The sequence below is a fragment of the Terrapene carolina genome, unplaced genomic scaffold, assembly GCF_002925995.2.
Source record: "Terrapene carolina triunguis isolate 2854851 unplaced genomic scaffold, T_m_triunguis-2.0 Scaffold105, whole genome shotgun sequence".
In the NCBI taxonomy this organism is placed as follows: Eukaryota; Metazoa; Chordata; order Testudines; family Emydidae; genus Terrapene; species Terrapene triunguis.
Genome location: NW_020664456.1, coordinates 2,778,989 through 2,799,041, shown reverse-complemented (window position 1 = coordinate 2,799,041; position 20,053 = coordinate 2,778,989). Strand labels below are relative to the sequence as shown.

Here is a 20,053-nt window from a genome sequence, read left to right as displayed (position 1 = left end):
AGATCAAAATGCAGGCTAGGAGGAATTATAGATTAGGGCAGAAGTGTCCGGCCCTAGAGCGCAGCAAGGACAAGATAACTGGCCTCCTTTGCTCACTTCCAGGAACATCTGCAGCTTGATAAAATTTTGAGAGTTTTGGTATCGTGAATTGTTCTAGTGAAACCCAGGACTTTGCACCAATTCAATTAGAATCAGCCAGGCAGCCAAACAAACATCTGCTACACCCTGGAGGATACCTTTTGGAAGACATAAGATTGGCAAGTACCTTTTCAGGCCAGGGTTTTGCCCTAGAATTTCAGGATGGGGAATGAAGGAAGGAAAGAGTCACAAAAACTCCCTTTCCCCAAAGAGAAATGCTCAAAATGGTCCCCCCCAAAACCAAAATGGCCTGATTCTCCTCCAATTCTACAGGTGGAAACCAGGAGAAACAACTGAAATTAATGGTATTACCCCAGGATAGATCAAAGTGACCAGTTTCTGGGCAGACAGAGTTGCATAGGATATAAATCAACACAGGATTTGACCTTAATCTATAAACAACTGTCCCCAAGGTGATTAAAATCTAGGCACCAGATTCTCAGTTGATGTAAGTCAGCATAGCTTTATTGAATACAACAGAGCTACATTGATTTACACCAGCGGAGGATCTGGCCTGTTCAAGGAACATGTGGAACTCTGGTCATTCTTGTGGAATGCTTGAATTCGAATCCTGCCAAGTCAGGGCAGTCAAATGCCTTCTTTTTTTTTTATAATGAAGTGACAAAAATGTCCTCTGGCTACAAGACAAACGAAAAACAGCATCTCCCATAGTCAAGCCACAATATAGTTAAAAAACAAATAAGTCCTTCCCATTTCACTTGAACAAGTAGGATTAAATCAGTCCTTCCAAGGCCAACTTCATAAAACCAGCTCCTTAAAAACAAGGAACCGTTCAAATGCTTTACAGCAATTTATACAGGGCTGACAGATACTCTTGGATTCCAAAGACTTACACTAAATCTTGGTCTACTCTAAAAAGTTTTGCCAGCATGGCTGTGTTGTCTTGGAGTGAGGAAAAAAAAACACACGCCGCCCAAAATACCACACATGCACCCCAACCAAGAGAGTTACGCTGGCAAAAAAAAAAAACAACAACATGTAGATGCAGCTTATACTGGCAAAAGACTCATTTTGCTGAGATAGCTCGTCATTCGAGGAGGTGGTTTAACTATACCAGGAGAAGAACTCCACTAGTTATGTCAGTATAGATATACTGGCAAACCCATTGCCACGTAGGCAAGGCTGCACGCTCTGTCTCTTTAGAGCACCTCTTTAAAGTTTGGTCTCATAGTACTAAGTAGACCTGGTCAACATTTCTCAAACCAAATAAATACTAAATGAATAAATACATTCTGAACTTTGAAAGGTTTAAAATAAACAAAAGAATTTATTTTTCAAAACTTGAGGGATGAAAATTTTGAAATTTTATTTTTTTTCCCCTGAAAAAATCTTGTTTTTTTTTTTTTTTTGGACCAGTGCTATTAAAAAGAGATGGACCCCAAGCTGCAAATTTTGGCTATGGCTCCAAATGTCCAAAAAACACATGCATGGCCCTGCGCCAGAGTTTGAGATTGTTCAGATCTGGTATTTTGGTTTGACCCACTGTAAAAATGAGAGGCCTTTTGCACATTTTGGCTCTGGTTCTTGTTCCAAAAGCCTACAAAGTTGGAGGGTCTGAGGATCCAAAGTTTTGATTCGGGCACAAAGTGGAGCAGAACTTATGATCTCACAAGAGCACGGGGGCTTCCGAACTGGCTCTGCAACAGAAGTGTCCTGCCTCAGAGTGCAGAGAGAAGCAGATAGCCGGCCTCTTCAGCTCACACTCAGGCGCAGGAGCTGCCCTGGACAATCATGTCACAATTCAGTTCAGCTTTTCTGGTCACCAGACATAACGGCCCAATCATGGGAGAGCTACTGGCTTCAATAGGAGCGAATGCCTACGCAAGAGCTGCAAGCCTGATTCTTTGTCTAGAACTTGAACCAGAGCTCCTTTGGGTCAACGCTCGTGAAGCCCAGTGCTCCGTGCAGCGCTTCATTGGAAAGAGTAATCCTTTTGAAGGAAAGACAAGATGCTGTGCCATCTCGTCTAAGCTGCTTACGTCTGAAGGTGATAAGATGTTTCCAAACGGTCCCATTTCAATAGCTGCGCATTTGGTGTGCAGATTTATTTTCTTTTACCTTGATAAAACTCCATTCCTCGGACAAATCTGGGGCCGGCTTATCAGTCAACACTCCACCTAATGGTTTCAGTTTGTATTTATTGTAGCCGGGGCATTCCACAGATAGTTTTCATTGACTAGCTTTGGAAGCGAGCCAGATACTCAGTTGTATTTATCCAGCACCATAACGGAGGCAAATTAATGATGTGATTCGAATGATCAGGACCTTTCATTCTTAAAGGACAGGTTTAAGCGCAGGATGCGCTGATAACATTTTTCAAGGGCTATGTAACACAGCCAAGTGATTTATAGACAACAAGCGTGTTGTACAGTGACACACAGCAGCTTTTCTCTTCGGGGGTAGAGAGGGCAGGCTCCTTTGATGTGACATAAATTTATACATCTTAAATTTCACGTGATCAGAAGCAGGACGCGCAGTGCATGCTGCCACAGCACTTAATGCCAGCTGCACAATTTGCTGGGCCAGATTAGAGGGAAATCTAATGGGAGGGCTGTGTGACCTAGTGAATACAGCACAGGACTCAGGATGTCTATTCCTCCCACTGGCCTGTGGGGTGACACTGGGCAAGTCACATCATGTCTCCGGTGCTTCAGTGTCCCCATCTGTGAAATGGGGATAATGATACCAACCTCTTTCGTAAAGCCCTTGGAGATCTCCTGATGAAAGTGCTACATAAGATGTGAATTATTATTGTTCAGGAGAGTGCAGAGCCTGATATTGTGCACAGCCACTATACAAGGGGGAGACTTCTCCCATTGAGTGGCTGCACAATGCAGGCCTAATCCTCAACCCATCCAAGTCAATGGAAAGACACCCCATTGAGTTCAATGGGCTTTGGACCAGGCCCAATAAGGCTTGCAGTTTGTAAAGGCACATCTGTGGGAAAGGTGCTACATAAACATAAATTATGATTATTGCATTGCCATCATAATAAAACAGCACAGGCACTTTATTCAGTGGGATCTAGTTCAACCGAAATTGGCTCCAAAATGCAGTGTAAAAGTGGGGAGTTATGAAGGTGCCAGATCAGCACTGCACTCCACAGGGGAGGACACAAGAGAAGGCTGAGAACGGAGAAGGATAACCGGACAGGAGACGTGGGAGGAGGGACTATGTGATGTTGAAATGGAGTCGGGGCAAATAGGAAGCCAGTAATGACGGGGGTAGGATGGAAAGGCAGACAGAAAAAAGTAGACCCTCCTATTTATCCTCTCTCAATACAAGAGCAAAGAGAAATCTAATTACACTGAGAGGCAATACATTTCAAATGGACAAAAGGAATTCTTTGATACACAAATTCATATATAATAAGTTAACACACATTGGCCATTAACACCTAATTCAATTCATACATAATTCACTGGTGGAATTCCCTGTCACAAGATACCACTGAAGCCAAAGAGTTTATTGGTATTAAAAAAACCTGTGTTATTCCATTTATATGAACAGGGAGAAAAGCCACACTTACATCAGATTGGGAGGAAAATAACCAGAGGCTTCAGATCTTAAAGCAACTTACTAACTGCCTGCGGGTGGGAAGAAATGTCCTGTAGAGGCTGATCTCAATTTTACACTAGAAGACTTCTTGCACCTTCCTTTAGTTGATCCAACCTGGTAGGGCTACCCCCCTTAAATCCTACAGTACTCTTCCATAAAGGGGAAGGGGACTTTTTAAAAAAAAAAGTCAAGCACGAAAGCAGAACATTCCTACCCCATCTCTGTTTTCATAGTATTTTCATTTCAGTATCATTTTGACTCTCTGCCCAGAAAGTCCACCATAAATCTTTTAACTGAAAGAGTCACAGAAGGATCAATTGTTAGAAGAAGGGGGTACGAGCAGGAGATACTTTTCCTTCTCCACTTCTGTGTCATAGCCTAACAGAGAAAGCTTGGTCCTGTGACGTTTTATTAAGTTTAACTAAGGATTTATGAACTTGGAGAAATGGTGCTCGCCCATACAGAGAGCAGCGTCACGGAACTGCAGGGAGGGCTGGCTTTGGGGTTCTCCCCTTTTTTAAAAATAGATTTACAAAAAAAAAATATTATGGTGGATTTATTTAGGGCTTGGGAATGCAAGCGTCTCATCTGAATTTACTGAGATATGGCATAGCAATGAGGAGTATTCTATACATGTTCTCTCACCCAGCTCTGTCAAAGCAACCTGACCCCCAATTGCAGCTTGAGCTAACATTCTAGCACAGCAGGTCCCATACCGCCTGGCCAATGCCCCTCATTACCGACATGGAGTACCCTCTGCTCTTCCATTCCTGAGGGCAGCAGTGTCCGCCGGCACTGACAAGCCGCAGGGTGCTTTTGTGATGTGGAGACCTCATTTTATTCCAGACCCTGCACTGTAATCCACGTTTGAATCCAAAGGAGACAGGTTGTTTGTCTATCTTCTACTTATGCTTCAATAATTGCCATAATATTAGAACACCTTATGGTTTCTAGCAAACAGCTTCTACCATCCCCGCGAGTAGGGCTTTGGAGGCCGGAGTGCCATTATCCACAGCATTGCTCTCTTCATCCAAGCCGTTCCCTATCCATGAGTTTCAGCAACCAAAGACAGCAGTGATCAGGCAAGACGGAACACTACCTGCCCAGAACCCTTAACACCGTGAGCCAGTGTACCCTATGGCCACTTATGGACTAAGCCCTGGCTGGTGTACACCGGCATAGAGCCATTGACTTCAGTACAGCTTTTCCAACGTACACCATCTGATAATCTGGCCCATATCTACGTAAGGCACTTGTGGCATGCCTTGCCAACAAGCACTTTAATGAGTTTATCCTCACAACATCCCCAAGAGGTAGCAAAGTACTATCACCCCATTTTATAGATGGGGAACCAAGACGGGTCAGGAAACTGAACCCATATTTCCACTGTCCCAACCACTGGCCCATCCTTCCTCTGTAGGACAGATCTCTCTCTAAAGAAACCCAGATGCATCTTTCAGGCTGTAACTGAATCTTGGGTAAATTATTATTCTGCATGGCAGCATAACCTGCAAATGTTAGGTAGCTGAATTATTGCTCTTGGATATTAATGTAAAACTAGTGCCTTACAAAAAAAACCTCTCTCTCCAATACTGCTTTATTTCCAGGTGACATTTCACAGTGCATTTAGTCTAGTACCAGCTGCATGGATTAGTCTAGAGCTCTGAAATCCTGCCCCAGCTGTCAGATGTTACAGAAGAATAGTACCGTCTTCCAAAAATGCTGACAATTCTACCACCAGGATTAGCAAATATTGTATTTACCCAGACATTTAAGTAATGATATTTGTGCTTTCGGAATGTATAGTCTATTTCTATTGGTAGGCCTATTGTCTTCTGTACATAACATCCTGGGGAGGGTTGCAAACTTATCAGGCCATCAGAAACCACACTGCTTAAATTCAAGCCAAGAATCCTATGTGCTCCAGTAAAAGGATAAGTTTTATACATACTTCACAAAGGCTAATCTAATTTGGTAGCCAAATCACATGGCATCTCCATGAGTACTTGAAAAAAGCACCCAACTAGAACATAAGCTTTGGAGCTACCCTAGGGTGACCAGATGTCCCGATTTTTGGGTCTTTTTCTTATATAGGCTCCTATTATCCCCCACCCCCTGTCCCGATTTTTCACATTTGCTGTCTGGTCACCCTACCCTGTGTAGTTCAAAGTGCATCCTTTTGTCATTTCTGAAACACTTGAAATCCAAAGCTGCCTTTAAAAAAAACAACAACAACACGAGAAGTATTGGGCCCGATTCTGTCCCCTGTTAAGTCAACAAGAGTTTTGCCACTGACAACATTTTGCTATATGGCCCGGAATATTCTATGGTATTTTAATTTTCCCTGGCTTGTAAGTGGTTTAATCTGTTCTGACTGCTCTGTGGGACTCTGGCTAGAGATGTTGCTTGGAACTTTTATTTCCCCTGATGCTGAATGGCATGTTTTTAATGCAGTATTTGATCCTAGAATTTGCAAGGAGAAGAGCTTTAAAAAAAAAAAATCTCTTCCTCGCTAGTCTAAAATGCAGGCCTGTTACAGGCATCTGTGATTTATTCACACAGAGTTCCTATGTGTCACTGCAATCAGTGGGAACGGCTGCAAATTGTTCTAGGGAACATGGACATATTGCTGGAGAGACTGTATTGTTTTATGGTGGTTAAAAGATAAGACGGGACATCCGGACACCTAGGTTCTATGCCTGATTCTGTCACTTGCCTTTTGACCTTGACCAACTTATCTCTGAGCCTCCAAGGTCCCCATCTGTAAAATGTTTATGTATTTACCTCAAATACCTTTGCGGTCCTCTCTTTGCAGCCCTTCACTCATACCCTCTTCTCTAACACATCAACACACAAAGGGACTCTTGCGGTCCCTTCTAACCCTACAGTTCTAAACATAAGCTACTTGTCTTCTCTTTCAAGGCCCTATCATCTCTCATTCAGTATCAAAGGGTCGACTCCCACCTCTGACTGAAAATGTAACAAGTGGGTGATGGAAGGCTAAACAAGCCCCTTCATGCTTTTTTTCCATGTTGCCCCTCATGCTTCGGAGGAGCTCCCCTTTAACATCCAGAAAGTCACTTCATTGTACTCCTTCAAATCCCTTGGCCATCATGCCTCCAGAAACACTAGCTAATAACTAGGCAGCCGATGTGCTGGTAACTCAGCCTATCATGCTGACTTAAATTGCCTCATTGTTTCTTTTAACTCCCCCATATTGCTGTCTGTATCCTCCATCATCTCTTGTCTTCTGTTTAGATTGTAAGCTCTTTGGGGCAGGGACCATCTCTGTTCTGTGTTTGTACAGAGCCTAGCACAGTAAGATCCTGGTCCATGACTTAGACTCCGAGGCGCTATGATAATACAAACAACAACAACTAGTTATTATGGTTGTCTTCATAGGCACCAACTCTGTGGGTGGTTTGGGGCTGGAGGAAGGGGTGGAGTGGGGGCAGGGTCTGGTGTGGAGTGGGGGTTGAGCACCTCCCAGCAACTTAGAAAGATGGCGCCTCTGGTTGTCCTCTCAATGGTACACAGCATCATTGGTTCTCCATCTCCTTCATTCTGCATACCACGTCAGTAGAGAAATGTTCCCATCTGGACCACTTCTTTTCCAACCTTCCAATGCACGGCTCTCCACTAGGGGCGCCTGGTAGTCCATAGAACACAGTTTTAGAACTGCTGCATGAATGTCCCAATTCTGCCACATTTATGCATGCTGAGTAGCACGTTCCAGTGCCCAGAGTTCCACTGAGAAACAGTGACTCCTCACACAGTATGGCGCTACCCTCGAGGAGTAAAGGTGTCAGAATCAGGCCCTGAAAGAACGACAGGTTCTCTGATGCCTCTACTTAGACTGACAAAAGGATCTGTGTTTCTTAGTTCATCTTATCAATGTATGGTCCTCCCTTGAAGGCATGCGGACTTTGACATCATATGTGGTTGCCATGGAGATGACTGAATGGCATCCCAGTGGGACTCAAATGGCATGATAAGCTATACAAGGGTTGCCAAGGTGTAAGAAAGAGACAGACCCTTCATCTATTCCCCGAGTGCAGGTAAGACCCAGCCAAGATAGGGGTCACACACTGCTGGAGTTACAATGATAATACATAGCTCTTATACGGTGCTTTTCATCCATAGATCTCAAAGCACTTTACCAAGGAGGTCCGTCCCATTATCCCCATTGTGCAGGTCGGGAAACTGAGGAACGCAGCGGGGCAGTGACTTGCCCAAGTTCACTCAGTCACTGGCAGAGCCAGGAATAAAAGGTCTTCTTCAGTTCCAGTCCAATGCCCAATTTTTTAAGTCACCCTGCATCAGAGCAGCAGTAGATGATGTGCTAAGAAACCTCCTGTCTCCACACAGTTAGCAGAGAGAAAGAAATTAACATATACATATAAAACCAGCACACTCTCTCAGAGTTTGCCACCAGCCATCAGCTGGTCTGCAAAGGAGGATCCAGCTACACTGAAAGTCTTTATTAGCATCAGATAACTAAGACCAACACAGACTGGAAGGCTGCAACAGACGCATATAATATTATTGGATTATGGCATGTTTGAGAAGTTATTTAGCCTTGTAGCCTATTTACATAAGGTTCACTCCATCTTTTGTTTGGACACATTCCTAGCAAAGCTTTTCAGTTGTCATCCCCACCTCCACCAAGTATGCATAAAGCAACTCCAAGGTGAAACCCATTCTCTCCCCAGACAAATGAGAGACATGCGGAGAACAAAAAAGGAGCAAGAGGCATAGGAAAAATGAGGAGAAGGGCGGGGTGAGGAAAGATGAGGTTATGGTCAACGGGCTGGAGTGGGACTCTCAAAATCAGGATTCTGTTCCTTGCTCTACTACAGGCTCCCTATGTGGCCTGGGGCAAGTATTGCTGGATGCCTCAGTTTCCCTCTCTGTACAATGGAATACTTCTCTACCTTACAGAGGTGTGGTGAGGATGGGCACACAACTACCCTGATAGGGCGCAATGCCCTTTCTTGAACACAGCTGGTGTACTTTAACTCTTCGATGGGCAGAGGATGCAAAATTGAAAACTAGATACAGATTTTTAAGTTCAGGGGATGTTTGACCTGTCCCGTTATAGAGACAGGGACCATTTCAGAAATTAAATACTAATCTGGGATTTGATTTCAAACACGCGACAGTATAGGGAACATTTGGATCAAGGATTCTCGTAGGGTAGCACCTCTACTTAAAATTTTAAGGCCGAGCATTCTATGACATGGGCATCAACATCATCGTAATTACTCATACCTCTTAGCCAGTTTGTCCATCCCTAGCCTTCAGTGGCAGCTGTGAAATGGCCTTACCTGAGAAGTATCATGATTGAATATGACAGTGTTCAGGTCTCCACAGTTATAATGCTTGATGAGATCTTCAGTAGTGTATGGGGCCTGCAAGCTGCCGGCTCGTAGACTTTCATGTTGTAGCAAGGTTTGGTTCAAAGCAAACAGCACCTGCACAAACACACACAATAGATATATATTGGTGGACTGAGGTCACAAGAGCATGAATGATCCGCAGAATGCAGGAGCACTGCAGAGGAACCCTTATCCGCCCCAGATGAGGCTTGCGTTTCTTGCTGCTCTTTGTTGACCCCTTCTGGCCAACCAAGGGAGTGGCTCAGGAAGGAGTTACATTTATCCCTTCCCAAACGGAAGGAGAGTCACATGGATGCAGAGCTTAGAATAGAAAAGAAAACTGGGAAGGGTTTGGGATATGTCACCCTCCTCATCAAGGTCATAAAATATAGGCCTGCCTACAGGCATGATTTCAGTGGGGCTGCGGGGCCCGTGAAAAATCAAGGTGAGCCAGAGAGTTTTAGACTGCATCTGCCATTGACTTTACTGCAAAAGTGACGGCCTGAAAATAAGGGAAGTTCCATCATCTCTGCCAAGGAATACGACTGAGCTGGGAGGAGCTGCGCCTTCCCCATCAGCTGTTTAAAATCCAAAGCCCAAGCTAAATGGGAAACTTCTCGGTAGATGCAGTTCAGAAGCTTCCCAACATCTTTAGTAGTAAAACGTTGGCGTATTCAGGGGCATCTCTGCTGTCGTTCAATAAGTAACATGCAGGAACCTTCAGCATCCCTGGGGAACCGGCACTTGTGAAATAGGCAAAATACACGATCGCGCTATCCCCCTCCACCCCCGCCACTTTTCAGCTTCCCCCTCTGGCAAAATAAATGGTCGTGTCAAATTGTTACACTGTCCCAGAGGGCTAATTGAGCTTTCTCATCCCTGATCTGGAAATACAACAGGAATGTATTAGCAGAGACATCTCAGCAACCAGGAGCATTCATTGCTTTTGATCTTTAAATGCACAAGTATCCAAGCTGCCACGAAATAAAACACTTCCTTAACAAGAAAGGTAATTGTATACTTTTCTGTCTCTCATGAAAGGCAGTCAAGTTTAAATGAGTGATCATGTACCTATGCTCATTAGTGATAGACTTGGGGGTGATTTATACTGATTACAGAACCGCTGAGCATAAGCTCAGTTTTCAAAGATCCTCACAGGGGAGCCTGTTCTAGAGAAGGTCTATGAATGGTTGGAAGGACAATAACATTTGAGTAGGTGGGACTAATAGAACCTTTATTATTTATTTGTATTATCATAGTTCTTAGGCACCCCAGTCATGGCTCAGGACCCTAATCTAGGGTGATTTTACAGGAGGGTTTCCTAGAAATAATTTGGCTTTATAACCCTGGTGGTTATTTTATTAAAAGTCAAAGACCCTTCAGTCCTGTGTTTCCCTGCAGTTTCATCTCTTCTCATTTATAGCACCAAGAGTATTCTTAATGGCACACACCACCACTTAGGTCAGTTCGCTGGGATTTTCTCCCTGTTTTTCTTTTGTTACCAGGACATTGTTTTTATCAGCTCATAGAATCATAGAATATCAGGGTTGGAAGGGACCTCGGGAGGTCATCTAGTCCAACCCCCAGCTCAAAGCAGGACCAATCCCCAACTAAATCATCCCAGCCAGCGCTTTGTCAAGCCTGACCTTAAAAACCTCTAAGGAAGGAGATTCCACCACCTCCCTAGGTAATCCATTCCAGTGCTTCACCACCCTCCTAATGAAAAGGTTTTTCCTAATATCCAACCTAAACCTCCCCCACTGCAACTTGAGACCATTACTCCTTGTTCTGTCATCTGCTACTACTGAGAACAGTCTAGATCCACCCTCTTTGGAACCCCCTTTCAGGTAGTTGAAAGCAGCTATCAAATCCCCCCTCATTCTTCTCTTCTGCAGACTAAACAATCCCAGTTCCCTCAGCCCCTCCTCATAAGTCATGTGTTCCAGCACCCTAATCATTTTTGTTGCCCTCCGCTGGACTCTTTCCAATTTTTCCACATCCTTCTTGTAGTGTGGGGCCCAAAACTGGACACAGTACTCCAGAGGAGGCCTCACCAATGTTGAATAGAGGGGAATGATCACGTCCCTCGATCTGTTGGCAAAGCCCCTACGTATACAGCCCAAAATGCCGTTAGCCTTCTTGGCAACAAGGGCACACTGTTGACTCATATCCAACTTCTCATCCACTGTAACCCCTAGGTCCTTTTCTGCAGAACTGCTACCTAGCCATTCGGTCCCTAGTCTGTAGCTGTGCAAGCATGAAATTTCTGTCCTTAGATATTCTATAGTAGTTTGAGTCATTTAAGATTTTTACTATATTTGACTCTATGCTCTTTTTCACCGAGTGTCACTTCCGCACCAGCACGACCTACTCTGTCATTCTTATATATTTTATACCCTGATATCACCATGTCCCTTTGATTATCATCATTCCATCAAGTTTCTGTGTTGCCTATTATATCAATATCCTCCTTCACTATCTGGCACTCAAGTTCACCCATCTTAGTATTTAGACTTTAACATTTGTATACAAGGACTTACAAAATGTGTCCAGGTTTAGCTGTCTGCCTTCAAGTGATGTCATTGAAGGAGACTTTTTTGGTTTGACAGTTTCTCTTCAGTTCCTCCCTGTACTTTATCAACTTCTATCCTCTCCGTTTTACTAGGGGATAGAATATCCCCTTTAATAAATCATCCCCTAAGGGATGTCTCTGGCCAAGCCGTGTGCTCCTCCACCCCAGTTCAGTTTTCCTCCAATCCTTAGTTTAAGAACTCCTCTATGACCTTTCTGGTTCCATTTTGATGTAGGTGGAGCCCATCCTTCCTGTACAGAACGGGTGATGGGTATAATAGAGCATGCGGCCCACCTATCCTCCCCCCCACCGCTGCTCACCGCGTGTCCCCCTCCTCTTCTCCCTCTGCCCACCGCTGCTCACCACATGCATCCTGCAATGGCTGCTCCTGGTGCCAGCTATGGGGCTGGAGAACATGGCGGTGCCAGGCCTTGCCCAAAGCTGTTCAGGAAATGCATTTCTGAGTGATGGGGCTCTGGGGCAGCAGGTTCCCTGTGCTGGCCAGCCAGGGAGATGCCCTGGTAGCGCATTGGAGGGCATTCGGGAAGTCACAGCTCTGGTGGAGCTGGAGTGAAACCTGCCAGCTTTCCCTCAACCCAGACTCACAGCAGGGCTCAGCAGCTCCACTTTCTCCACCACTAGGTCCAAATTTGAGGTCTAAGCCAGGCTCCTGCTCCCAGACACAGGCACCAGCCAATGGCCCTGGCTTGCAGAGCTGGGCAACAAGCCCCCCTCCCCAGTGCCCAGGAGCTCAGAAATCCAGCCTCAGTGCCCAGACCTAGACTGCTCAGTTGGAAAGCGAAACCCCCTGATGTTACCAGAACAAGAAGAGAGGAGGGACGCACATGGTGAGGAGGCTGGAGGAGAGGAGGGATGCATGCAGTGAGTGGCAGCGGGGCGGGGGGTGAGTGTGGGCAGAGTGTGGGCAGGGCCATGGGCGGAAGAGGCGGGATGGGGAGCTAGCCTACCCCAGAAGAAGCTTCACCCACCACCCATGCTATATAGGTTCATCCTTTTCCAAAAGGTTCCCCAGTTCCTAATAAACCTCAATCCCTCCTCCGAACACCATCATCTCAGCCATGCGCTGAGACCCTGAAGTTCTGCCTGTCTAACTGGCCCTGCATATGGAACTGGAAGCATTTCAAAGAATGCTACCATGGAGGTCCTGGACTTCAATCTCTTACCTAGCAGCCTAAATTTGGCCTCCAGTACCTCTCTCCTACCATACTCTACGTCACTGGTATCTATTCATGCCACAACTACCAGCTCCTCTCCAGCACTGCCCAAAAGTCTATCTACATGTCTTGAGAAGTCTGAAACTTTTGCAACTGGCAGACGATTCACCATGAGGTTCTCCTGATCATCACACATCCAGTATTTCTAATAATTGAATCCCCCATTACTATTATTTGTCTCTTCCTAATAACAGGGTTCCCTTCCCCTGGAGCGGTATCCTGAGTGCGAGAGGACACCATGGCATTATTTAGAAGGAGGATCCAAACTATGGGATCATTTCCCTCCACTCCAGCTTGATGTTCTCCTTCCCCGAGACTTTCATCCTCATCAACAGCACAGAGACTGTTAGATGAGACTTTCCAGGACAGAGTAGAGCAGTCCCACCCCCAGACTATGCACCTCTCTCTCTTTGCTCCTCCAGTTCAGCCACTCTGGTCTCAAGAACCCGTACTCTGTCTGAGGGCCATGAGTTGCCATCGCTAAATGCACACATATGCCACTTGTCCACAAGGCAGACAAGCTACATTCAGTGCAATAAACTGAATAACGTCCACTCTGCTGCTGGACTTCGGCCTGCATTATTTTGACTCTTGCAGGATTTTTGTTTGTGTTCTTTCTGGGGTGGGGATAGGGTTATTGGGAGAATTTTAGAGAATATTTATTAGGTGTATCTGGCTCTCACGCTCCCTCTCTAAACTCCCCTGCCAAACTCCTCTGGTTGCTAGCTCTTCTGGTCGCTTAGGAACTGGTTTTTAAACCCCTGTTCTCCCAGAGTTAGCCCTGCTCCCTGCTCAAGGAACCCTAAAGGGATGAGCGATCAAAGGATGGCAGGCTGCAGCCTTGTTAGGAAGCTCTCAGCCTTTCCTAACAGACCCTAGGCTCAGCACACAGCCCCCCAAGCACACCATCAATTTCAGGTCAGTTTCATTTTCTGGTTCTCCTGAAATCGCCCAGAAACTAAAGAAGGGTGTTTGGACCTCATCCTGCAAATCCTGACCCACTCCCTCAAATAAACCCATTGATTTGAAAGGAAGTACTCATTTATTATTACTCATAGGATTGCAGGATTGGGTTTATTGACCCAGCTTTACTGACATGCTTAAAACATGGAAGTCCATCCCAGTGAACACAACAGGTGCACTCACATGCTTAAAACCAAACATGTGTAAATGCTGACACGACTGAGTTCTTTATTTGTTTAAAAAACTGTTGCCAGTGAGCGCGTGCTTTAATTAATGGAAACATTCTTTTGGTCTTAGATTTTGTAAAACCGTCTCTCTACACAACGTAAGTTGTGTATAAAATTTGATCTGGCAGCATCCTTTTAAATAATAAAAAAAATTACAACTACTTATATGTAGCCTTCGCAGAATTTGGGTTTTTAAATATATAATTTTGACAGATATCAATGTTTATTTTTAAGCTTTTTCAATGTAAATAGTTGGCAAAATTACAGTTTTTTTAATTGTTATCCATTTCCACAGTTGTGATACATTTACTGGTGGTTCAGACAATGGGAAGGGAGGTCAGGCAAATATTTCATGATAGTAGATGCTGAGATTCCATAAGCTAAAGTTTTATATAACTGTTAAAAAACAAATTGTCATCACATGCAGGGCCGGCTCCAGGGTTTTGGCCGCCCCAAGCAGCCAAAACCAAAAAAAAAAAAAAGCCGCGATCGCGATCTGCGGCGGCAATTCGGCGGGAGGTGCTTCACTCCCAGGCGGAGTGAGGGACCGTCCGCCGAATTGCCGCCGAATACCTGGAACTGCCGCCCCTGTCCGGAACGGCCGCCCCAAGCACCTGCTTGAGAAGCTGGTGCCTGGAGCCGGCCCTGATCACATGTCAAAATATACAAAGCAGATATCCTTAAATCAAACTCTAAGAAGTTCTCAAGGAACATTTTTCTTGCTTGTGCCCATCTGTACATTTCTATGATCCTCAGTGGAAATATTCTGACAGCTTGCGTGATTGGAGAAATAGAAATGTACACACCTTTACCAATAAAAATCTAATCCTGCCAAGACTAAATATAACAATAAATGAGCAAAAAAAGTTATAGGACTATGTTACCCATCCCCATGTGGGAAATACTCTAGTCCACACTTGAGCAGTGTTGTTAACAATCATCATCAGCCTGCAGGAAGGTTTTCAGTGAAAGCATGTTGGGAAAACCTCTGCTGTCACTTCTCCGTTAACATTTTTCGAAAGCTTTCATTTTTATTAGTCAAATGTTTAGAATCCACAGGAAATCCTAGGATGAGCCATTTCCTCCTTCGGCTATAGCCCTTGGGGAAAAGCGCAGAGCCTTTCAAAGGTTAAAAATCCTTTAAACCATGCTTTTCGCAGCTTTTTCAAATTATGAGTATGCTCAGCTTGGATTTTATGGGGCATGAAAGATGATGAAATTTAGATGGCGGGGGGGGGAAGGATTGGACTTTTTGTAGAAGAGCCTGCGGAGAAGTTGAACGCTGTGCAGGAAACGACAATGGGATATTAGGCCCTGCTTCTGCAACCGGACCGACGACAGGAGGCAGCCCGAGCGGCTTCACTAGATACATATACAGTTGTAAAATAAAAACAAATCTAAGTAAGGACAAAGCTCCAAAGTTCTGACATTTTTCTGATGTGTTGGCTACTTTGTATTAGGATGTTATTAACATCTAAAGAGGCTTAGAACGGCGGTCCCCAAACTTTTGAGCATTGCATTCTCCCTTGCCCCTGTCCGCCCCCCCCTCGAGCAGGGGCTGCAGCTTTGGAAGGGGATGCAGACAGGTGTAAGGGGGCCGAGGCTGGGGCCACAGCTGGGGCTAGTCTGGGGGGGAGAGCAGGGCCACGACCAGGGGCCAAGGCCGGGGTGGAGCTGCAGCTGTACTGCGGGGAGGGCCGGCAGCCGGGCCCACGCCTGAGAGTGGAGCTATGGCCAGTGGCTGGTGCGGGGCTAGGAACGGAGCCATGCTGAGGGTCGGGACGGGGCCAGGCACGGGGCTGGGAGATGAGGATATGTCTGGGGGTAGGACTGGAGCAGAGCTGGGAGCCCATGTGGGGCTGGCCCAGGCCCCGCCGCCCCCTCTCCCCCGGATGTTCCTCCACACCCCGCTAGTAGGGTTGCCAACTTTCTAATTGCACAAAACTGAACACCGTTGCCCTGCCCCTACCCCAGCCCTCCCTGAGGCCCCACCCCTGCCCCGCCCATTCTTTGAGGCCCCGCCCCCACTCACTCCAGCCCTCCTCCCTCAGTCGCTCACTCTCCCTGACCCTCAATCACTTTCACTGGGCTAGGGTAGGGGGTTCGAGGGCGGGAGTGAGTGAGGGCTCCAGCTGGGGATGTGGGCTCCAGGGTGGGGACAGAAATGAGGGGTTCAGGGTGCAGGAGGGGGCTCTGGGCTGGGGCCAAGGGGTTTGGAGTGCAGGAGCGGGCTCAGGATTGGGGGCTGGGGTGTGGGAGGGGTTGTGGACGCAGGCTCTGGGAGGGAGTTTGGGTGCAGAAGAGAGCTCAGGGTTGGGATAGGGGGTTGGGGTGTGGGATCAGGTGTGGGCTCCAGCCAGGTGGCGCTTACCTCAGGTGGCTCCCAGTCAGCGGTGCAGCAGGGCTAAGGCAGGCTCCCTGCCTGCCCTGGCTCCACGCTGCTCCCGGAAGTGGCTGGTATGCCCGGCCCCTAGGTTGAGTTGCAGCCAGGTGGCTCTGCGCTGTGCGCACTGCCTATGCCCACAGGCACTGCCCCCAGAGCTCCCATTGGCCGTGGTTCCTGGCTAATGGGAGCTGCAGAGCTGGCGCTGGGCGCAAGGGTAGCACTCGGAGCTTCCCTGATTGCCCTTCGCCCGAGGGGCTGCAGGGACATGCTGGCAGCTTCCAGGAGCTATGCGGTGTGCTGCTGACCAGACTTTTAACGGCCCAGTCAGCACCGCTGACCAGAGCAGCCAGGGTCCCTTTTCGACTGGGCATTCCGGTCAAAACCTGGACGCCCAGCAACCCTACCCCCTAGGGTGCACATCCCTCTAGCTTAGAAGGATTAGACTTTTATCTGTAATGTCGGTAAATGTTGATTTTATCACACACAAAGAAACCAACGAAAAAATATTTCCATCAATAATAATGGAAATTTACAGATAGGCCGAAAGCAAGAAAAGTCCTGCTTGAGAACTTATTTGAGTTTGATTTAAGGACACTTGCTTTGTATATTTTGACATAGGATGTTGACAATTTGGTTTTTTAATTATAAATCTTTCATTTTGAATCGGCAATCATGAAATTAGTGTCTGATCTCTCCTCCCATTGTCTGATCCACCCGTAATTTCCCACAACTGTGTAAATTTACATTGATAAAAATAAAATCATGCTTAAAACCCATAATTTCCCCAAAATTTTAAATGAAAAAAAAGGCTTAAAAATAAACATTGATATCTGTCAAAAATTTTAAAAAAATAAAGTTTAATTCTTCCAAGCCTAGTTATTTTTATACATCTACCATTATTATTTTTCTGAAACATTGTATTGTTTTTATAATAAAATATAACTGAAATTTATTTTTTTTTAAACTCTTCAGTGCATTCTAAATTTTGCTTTTGTTCTTTGTTATTTAGTTATGATCCTTGAAACAACATAGCAATTCAATTAACCAGAACTCGAAACCAGAAGTAGTGCTCATCCCTTTAACGGTAGAATCTCTACTGACATTGAAGTCCAGCTAGTAGGATGCAGATAAATATAATGCAATAAAATACTTGACACTGCCATGGTACCAAGGATCTCAAAGTGCTTTCCAGACAATGAACTAACTGCACCATGGCTCTGTAAGGTCTTGTACTATTTTTCCATTTTGCAGATGGGAAAACAGGGACTGAAAAGTTAAGTAACTCACTTAAAGTCACAGAGGGAATCAGGAACAACCATGAACCTGGAACTTCAGAGTGTGTCTTCTCTTGTGCTTTAAGCAGTAGACCAAGCAGCCTCTCAACAACTGAGTTCTTAATTCAGTAAAACGCTTAAATACATGCTCAATTTTAAGCACATGTGGTTTTGCTGAATCAGGGCCTGATGGCCCTGGTTTTTTTCAGTGATGCTCAAGATCCATAGGTCCCATTTTGGTTTAAAGGGACTCAGAACGTTTGGAAAAAAAAAAAAACAGGGAAGTTATTTAGGTGCCCAACATATGAAAATGTGACTTTGGGCTTTAAACGTCAGCTCTTTCTGAATTATTGAATTTTAAAAAAAGGTACTATTTTATTTTTTTCAAAGTGAAAGAAGGATTTTAGAGGTTATTTTTGCCTATTCATTGAACTGAACAGCCACGCCGATCTTCCACACGCGTCATGGACAAAGTTACTTTTGAGTGAAGCATGAACTTTTGGACAAAAAACGAAGGGATAGGAGCTGTTGAAAAGATGGGTTTAGATCTGAGACACATTCCTCAGCTTTCTCTGGGTTGAGAGCAGCACCCATAGAGCTACCCAAGAGGTTCTATTGTAGGATGGAAAGTGGGTTATTAAAGCCAGGCCGACATGCAAATACACAAGCCAACCAATGGTAGGACTCCCCTACACATATATTTTTCAAGAGCCATAAACTTGACATGTTCAGTCCCATAGTTCAAACCTGACAATCATGCTGGAGTCTTTCTCCAATTCTTAGCACACGCTTTGGATTGGAGTCTATGGGCCATTTCCTTCAGGGTCAGGTTAAAGCCATTTTAAAGCCTAGATTTATTTTTTTGCACTGCTTGGCTGATGTCACAAAAACAGTGTCATTTCTCTTCTTTTGCTCCATCTCAACCCCGGTGACCTCCAGCCTAAATCTCTACCTCAGTTAAGTCTCCCAGAGGTGCTTAAGATTACCGAAGAACTGACTTCAAAATAAACATACTTAGAGCTGACTGCCCGTAGATGGTCCCACCTAATAAATATAGCAGACAGTATTTGTTCTGGGAAGAGATGGAAAATTATGACTTGGTCTTTGGGAAAGAGTATTTTTATTCATGCGATTTATGAACCGTATATGCATGCACTTGGGAAGCAGTTTCTCCAGAACAGTACCTGGCTCCAGTTTTTTAAAGAGGCCTTTAAGCGAACAAGCTCAGAAAACATTAGGTAGGCCATACGCTGCCAGACTGTGGACTTCCTACTCCAAACGTGGAGCACCTACCTACACCAAAAGTCTCATTAGTCCAGAGTTTAAGATGCTAGCCAGGAGTTAGAAGATGTGAGCTCAATTCTGCACCCTGCCACAGACTTCCTGGCTGTCCTTGAACAAAGTCATTCGGGGCACGTCTACACTGTTTTAAAACCCGCGTTAGTGAATCCAAGCTCCGGCCTGAGCCTGTACGTGTATAGCTGTTTTTACTGCCATAGCGTGAGCCTGAGTCTGTAGATCCAGGCTTGGACACTTGCTGCTACAGGCCTTATAACGCAGTACAGACATACCATTAATCTTTGTGTCTCAGTTTCCTCCATCTGTAAAATGAGTATAATAGCACTTCCTGACCTCATGTGCATTAAAGATACATGGCCTCAATCACTGTAATTAAGTAGGATAGACTTCAACCAAACAAAAGCTATATACCAGTAAGTGTAGGGGGGTTACATTCTGGCTCATAATTATTTCTAGAAAGAGCTCACACCAGATAATCACAACCACAAAGGCAAAGAAACTAACAAACGTGTGCCTATCAAGAAACGGTTGCATCAATTAAGGATGGACAAACTAGTTCCTTTGAAATAAGAAGCCCTCATACTCCAAACATGAACTGAATCTAAACCAAGGTTTGAACATTTTCATCTGGCTTATAATTTTTTCCCTTTCATTTCTGTACTACTGGATTTCAACTGGACCAGAATGAGACCATCCAAATACTTAAGGGAGGGTGCTAATGGATGATTTCTGGTCATCGTTAACAGCAGCATGAATGTATATTTAAGGTAATGGGGACAAATCAGACCTTGCTCTGTACTATTTTTGACCTCTATATAAACTCGTTGGACAAACTTCTCTGATTAGCACTACAAAAGTTTTTTTTCTCCTGCTGATAATAGCCCACCTTAATTGATTAGTCTCGTTAGAGTTGATATGGCAACCCCCATTTTTTCATGTTCTCTGTATATATATATATCTTCCTACTGTATTTTTCACTCCATGCATCTGATGAAGTGTGTT

General features: G+C 45.1%; 1 protein-coding gene across 1 annotated transcript in view; it reads right to left on the bottom strand.

Annotated features, from left to right (window-relative positions):
- LOC112102840 (metalloprotease TIKI2) overlaps positions 1 to 20,053 on the bottom strand; it is a 235,049-nt gene that overhangs the window by 9,758 nt on the left and 205,238 nt on the right. The window contains exon 3 of the mRNA XM_026651894.2: positions 9,045 to 9,191. Within this exon, the coding sequence (XP_026507679.1) occupies positions 9,045 to 9,191 (147 nt within the window). The remainder of the gene's footprint in view (positions 1 to 9,044; positions 9,192 to 20,053) is intronic.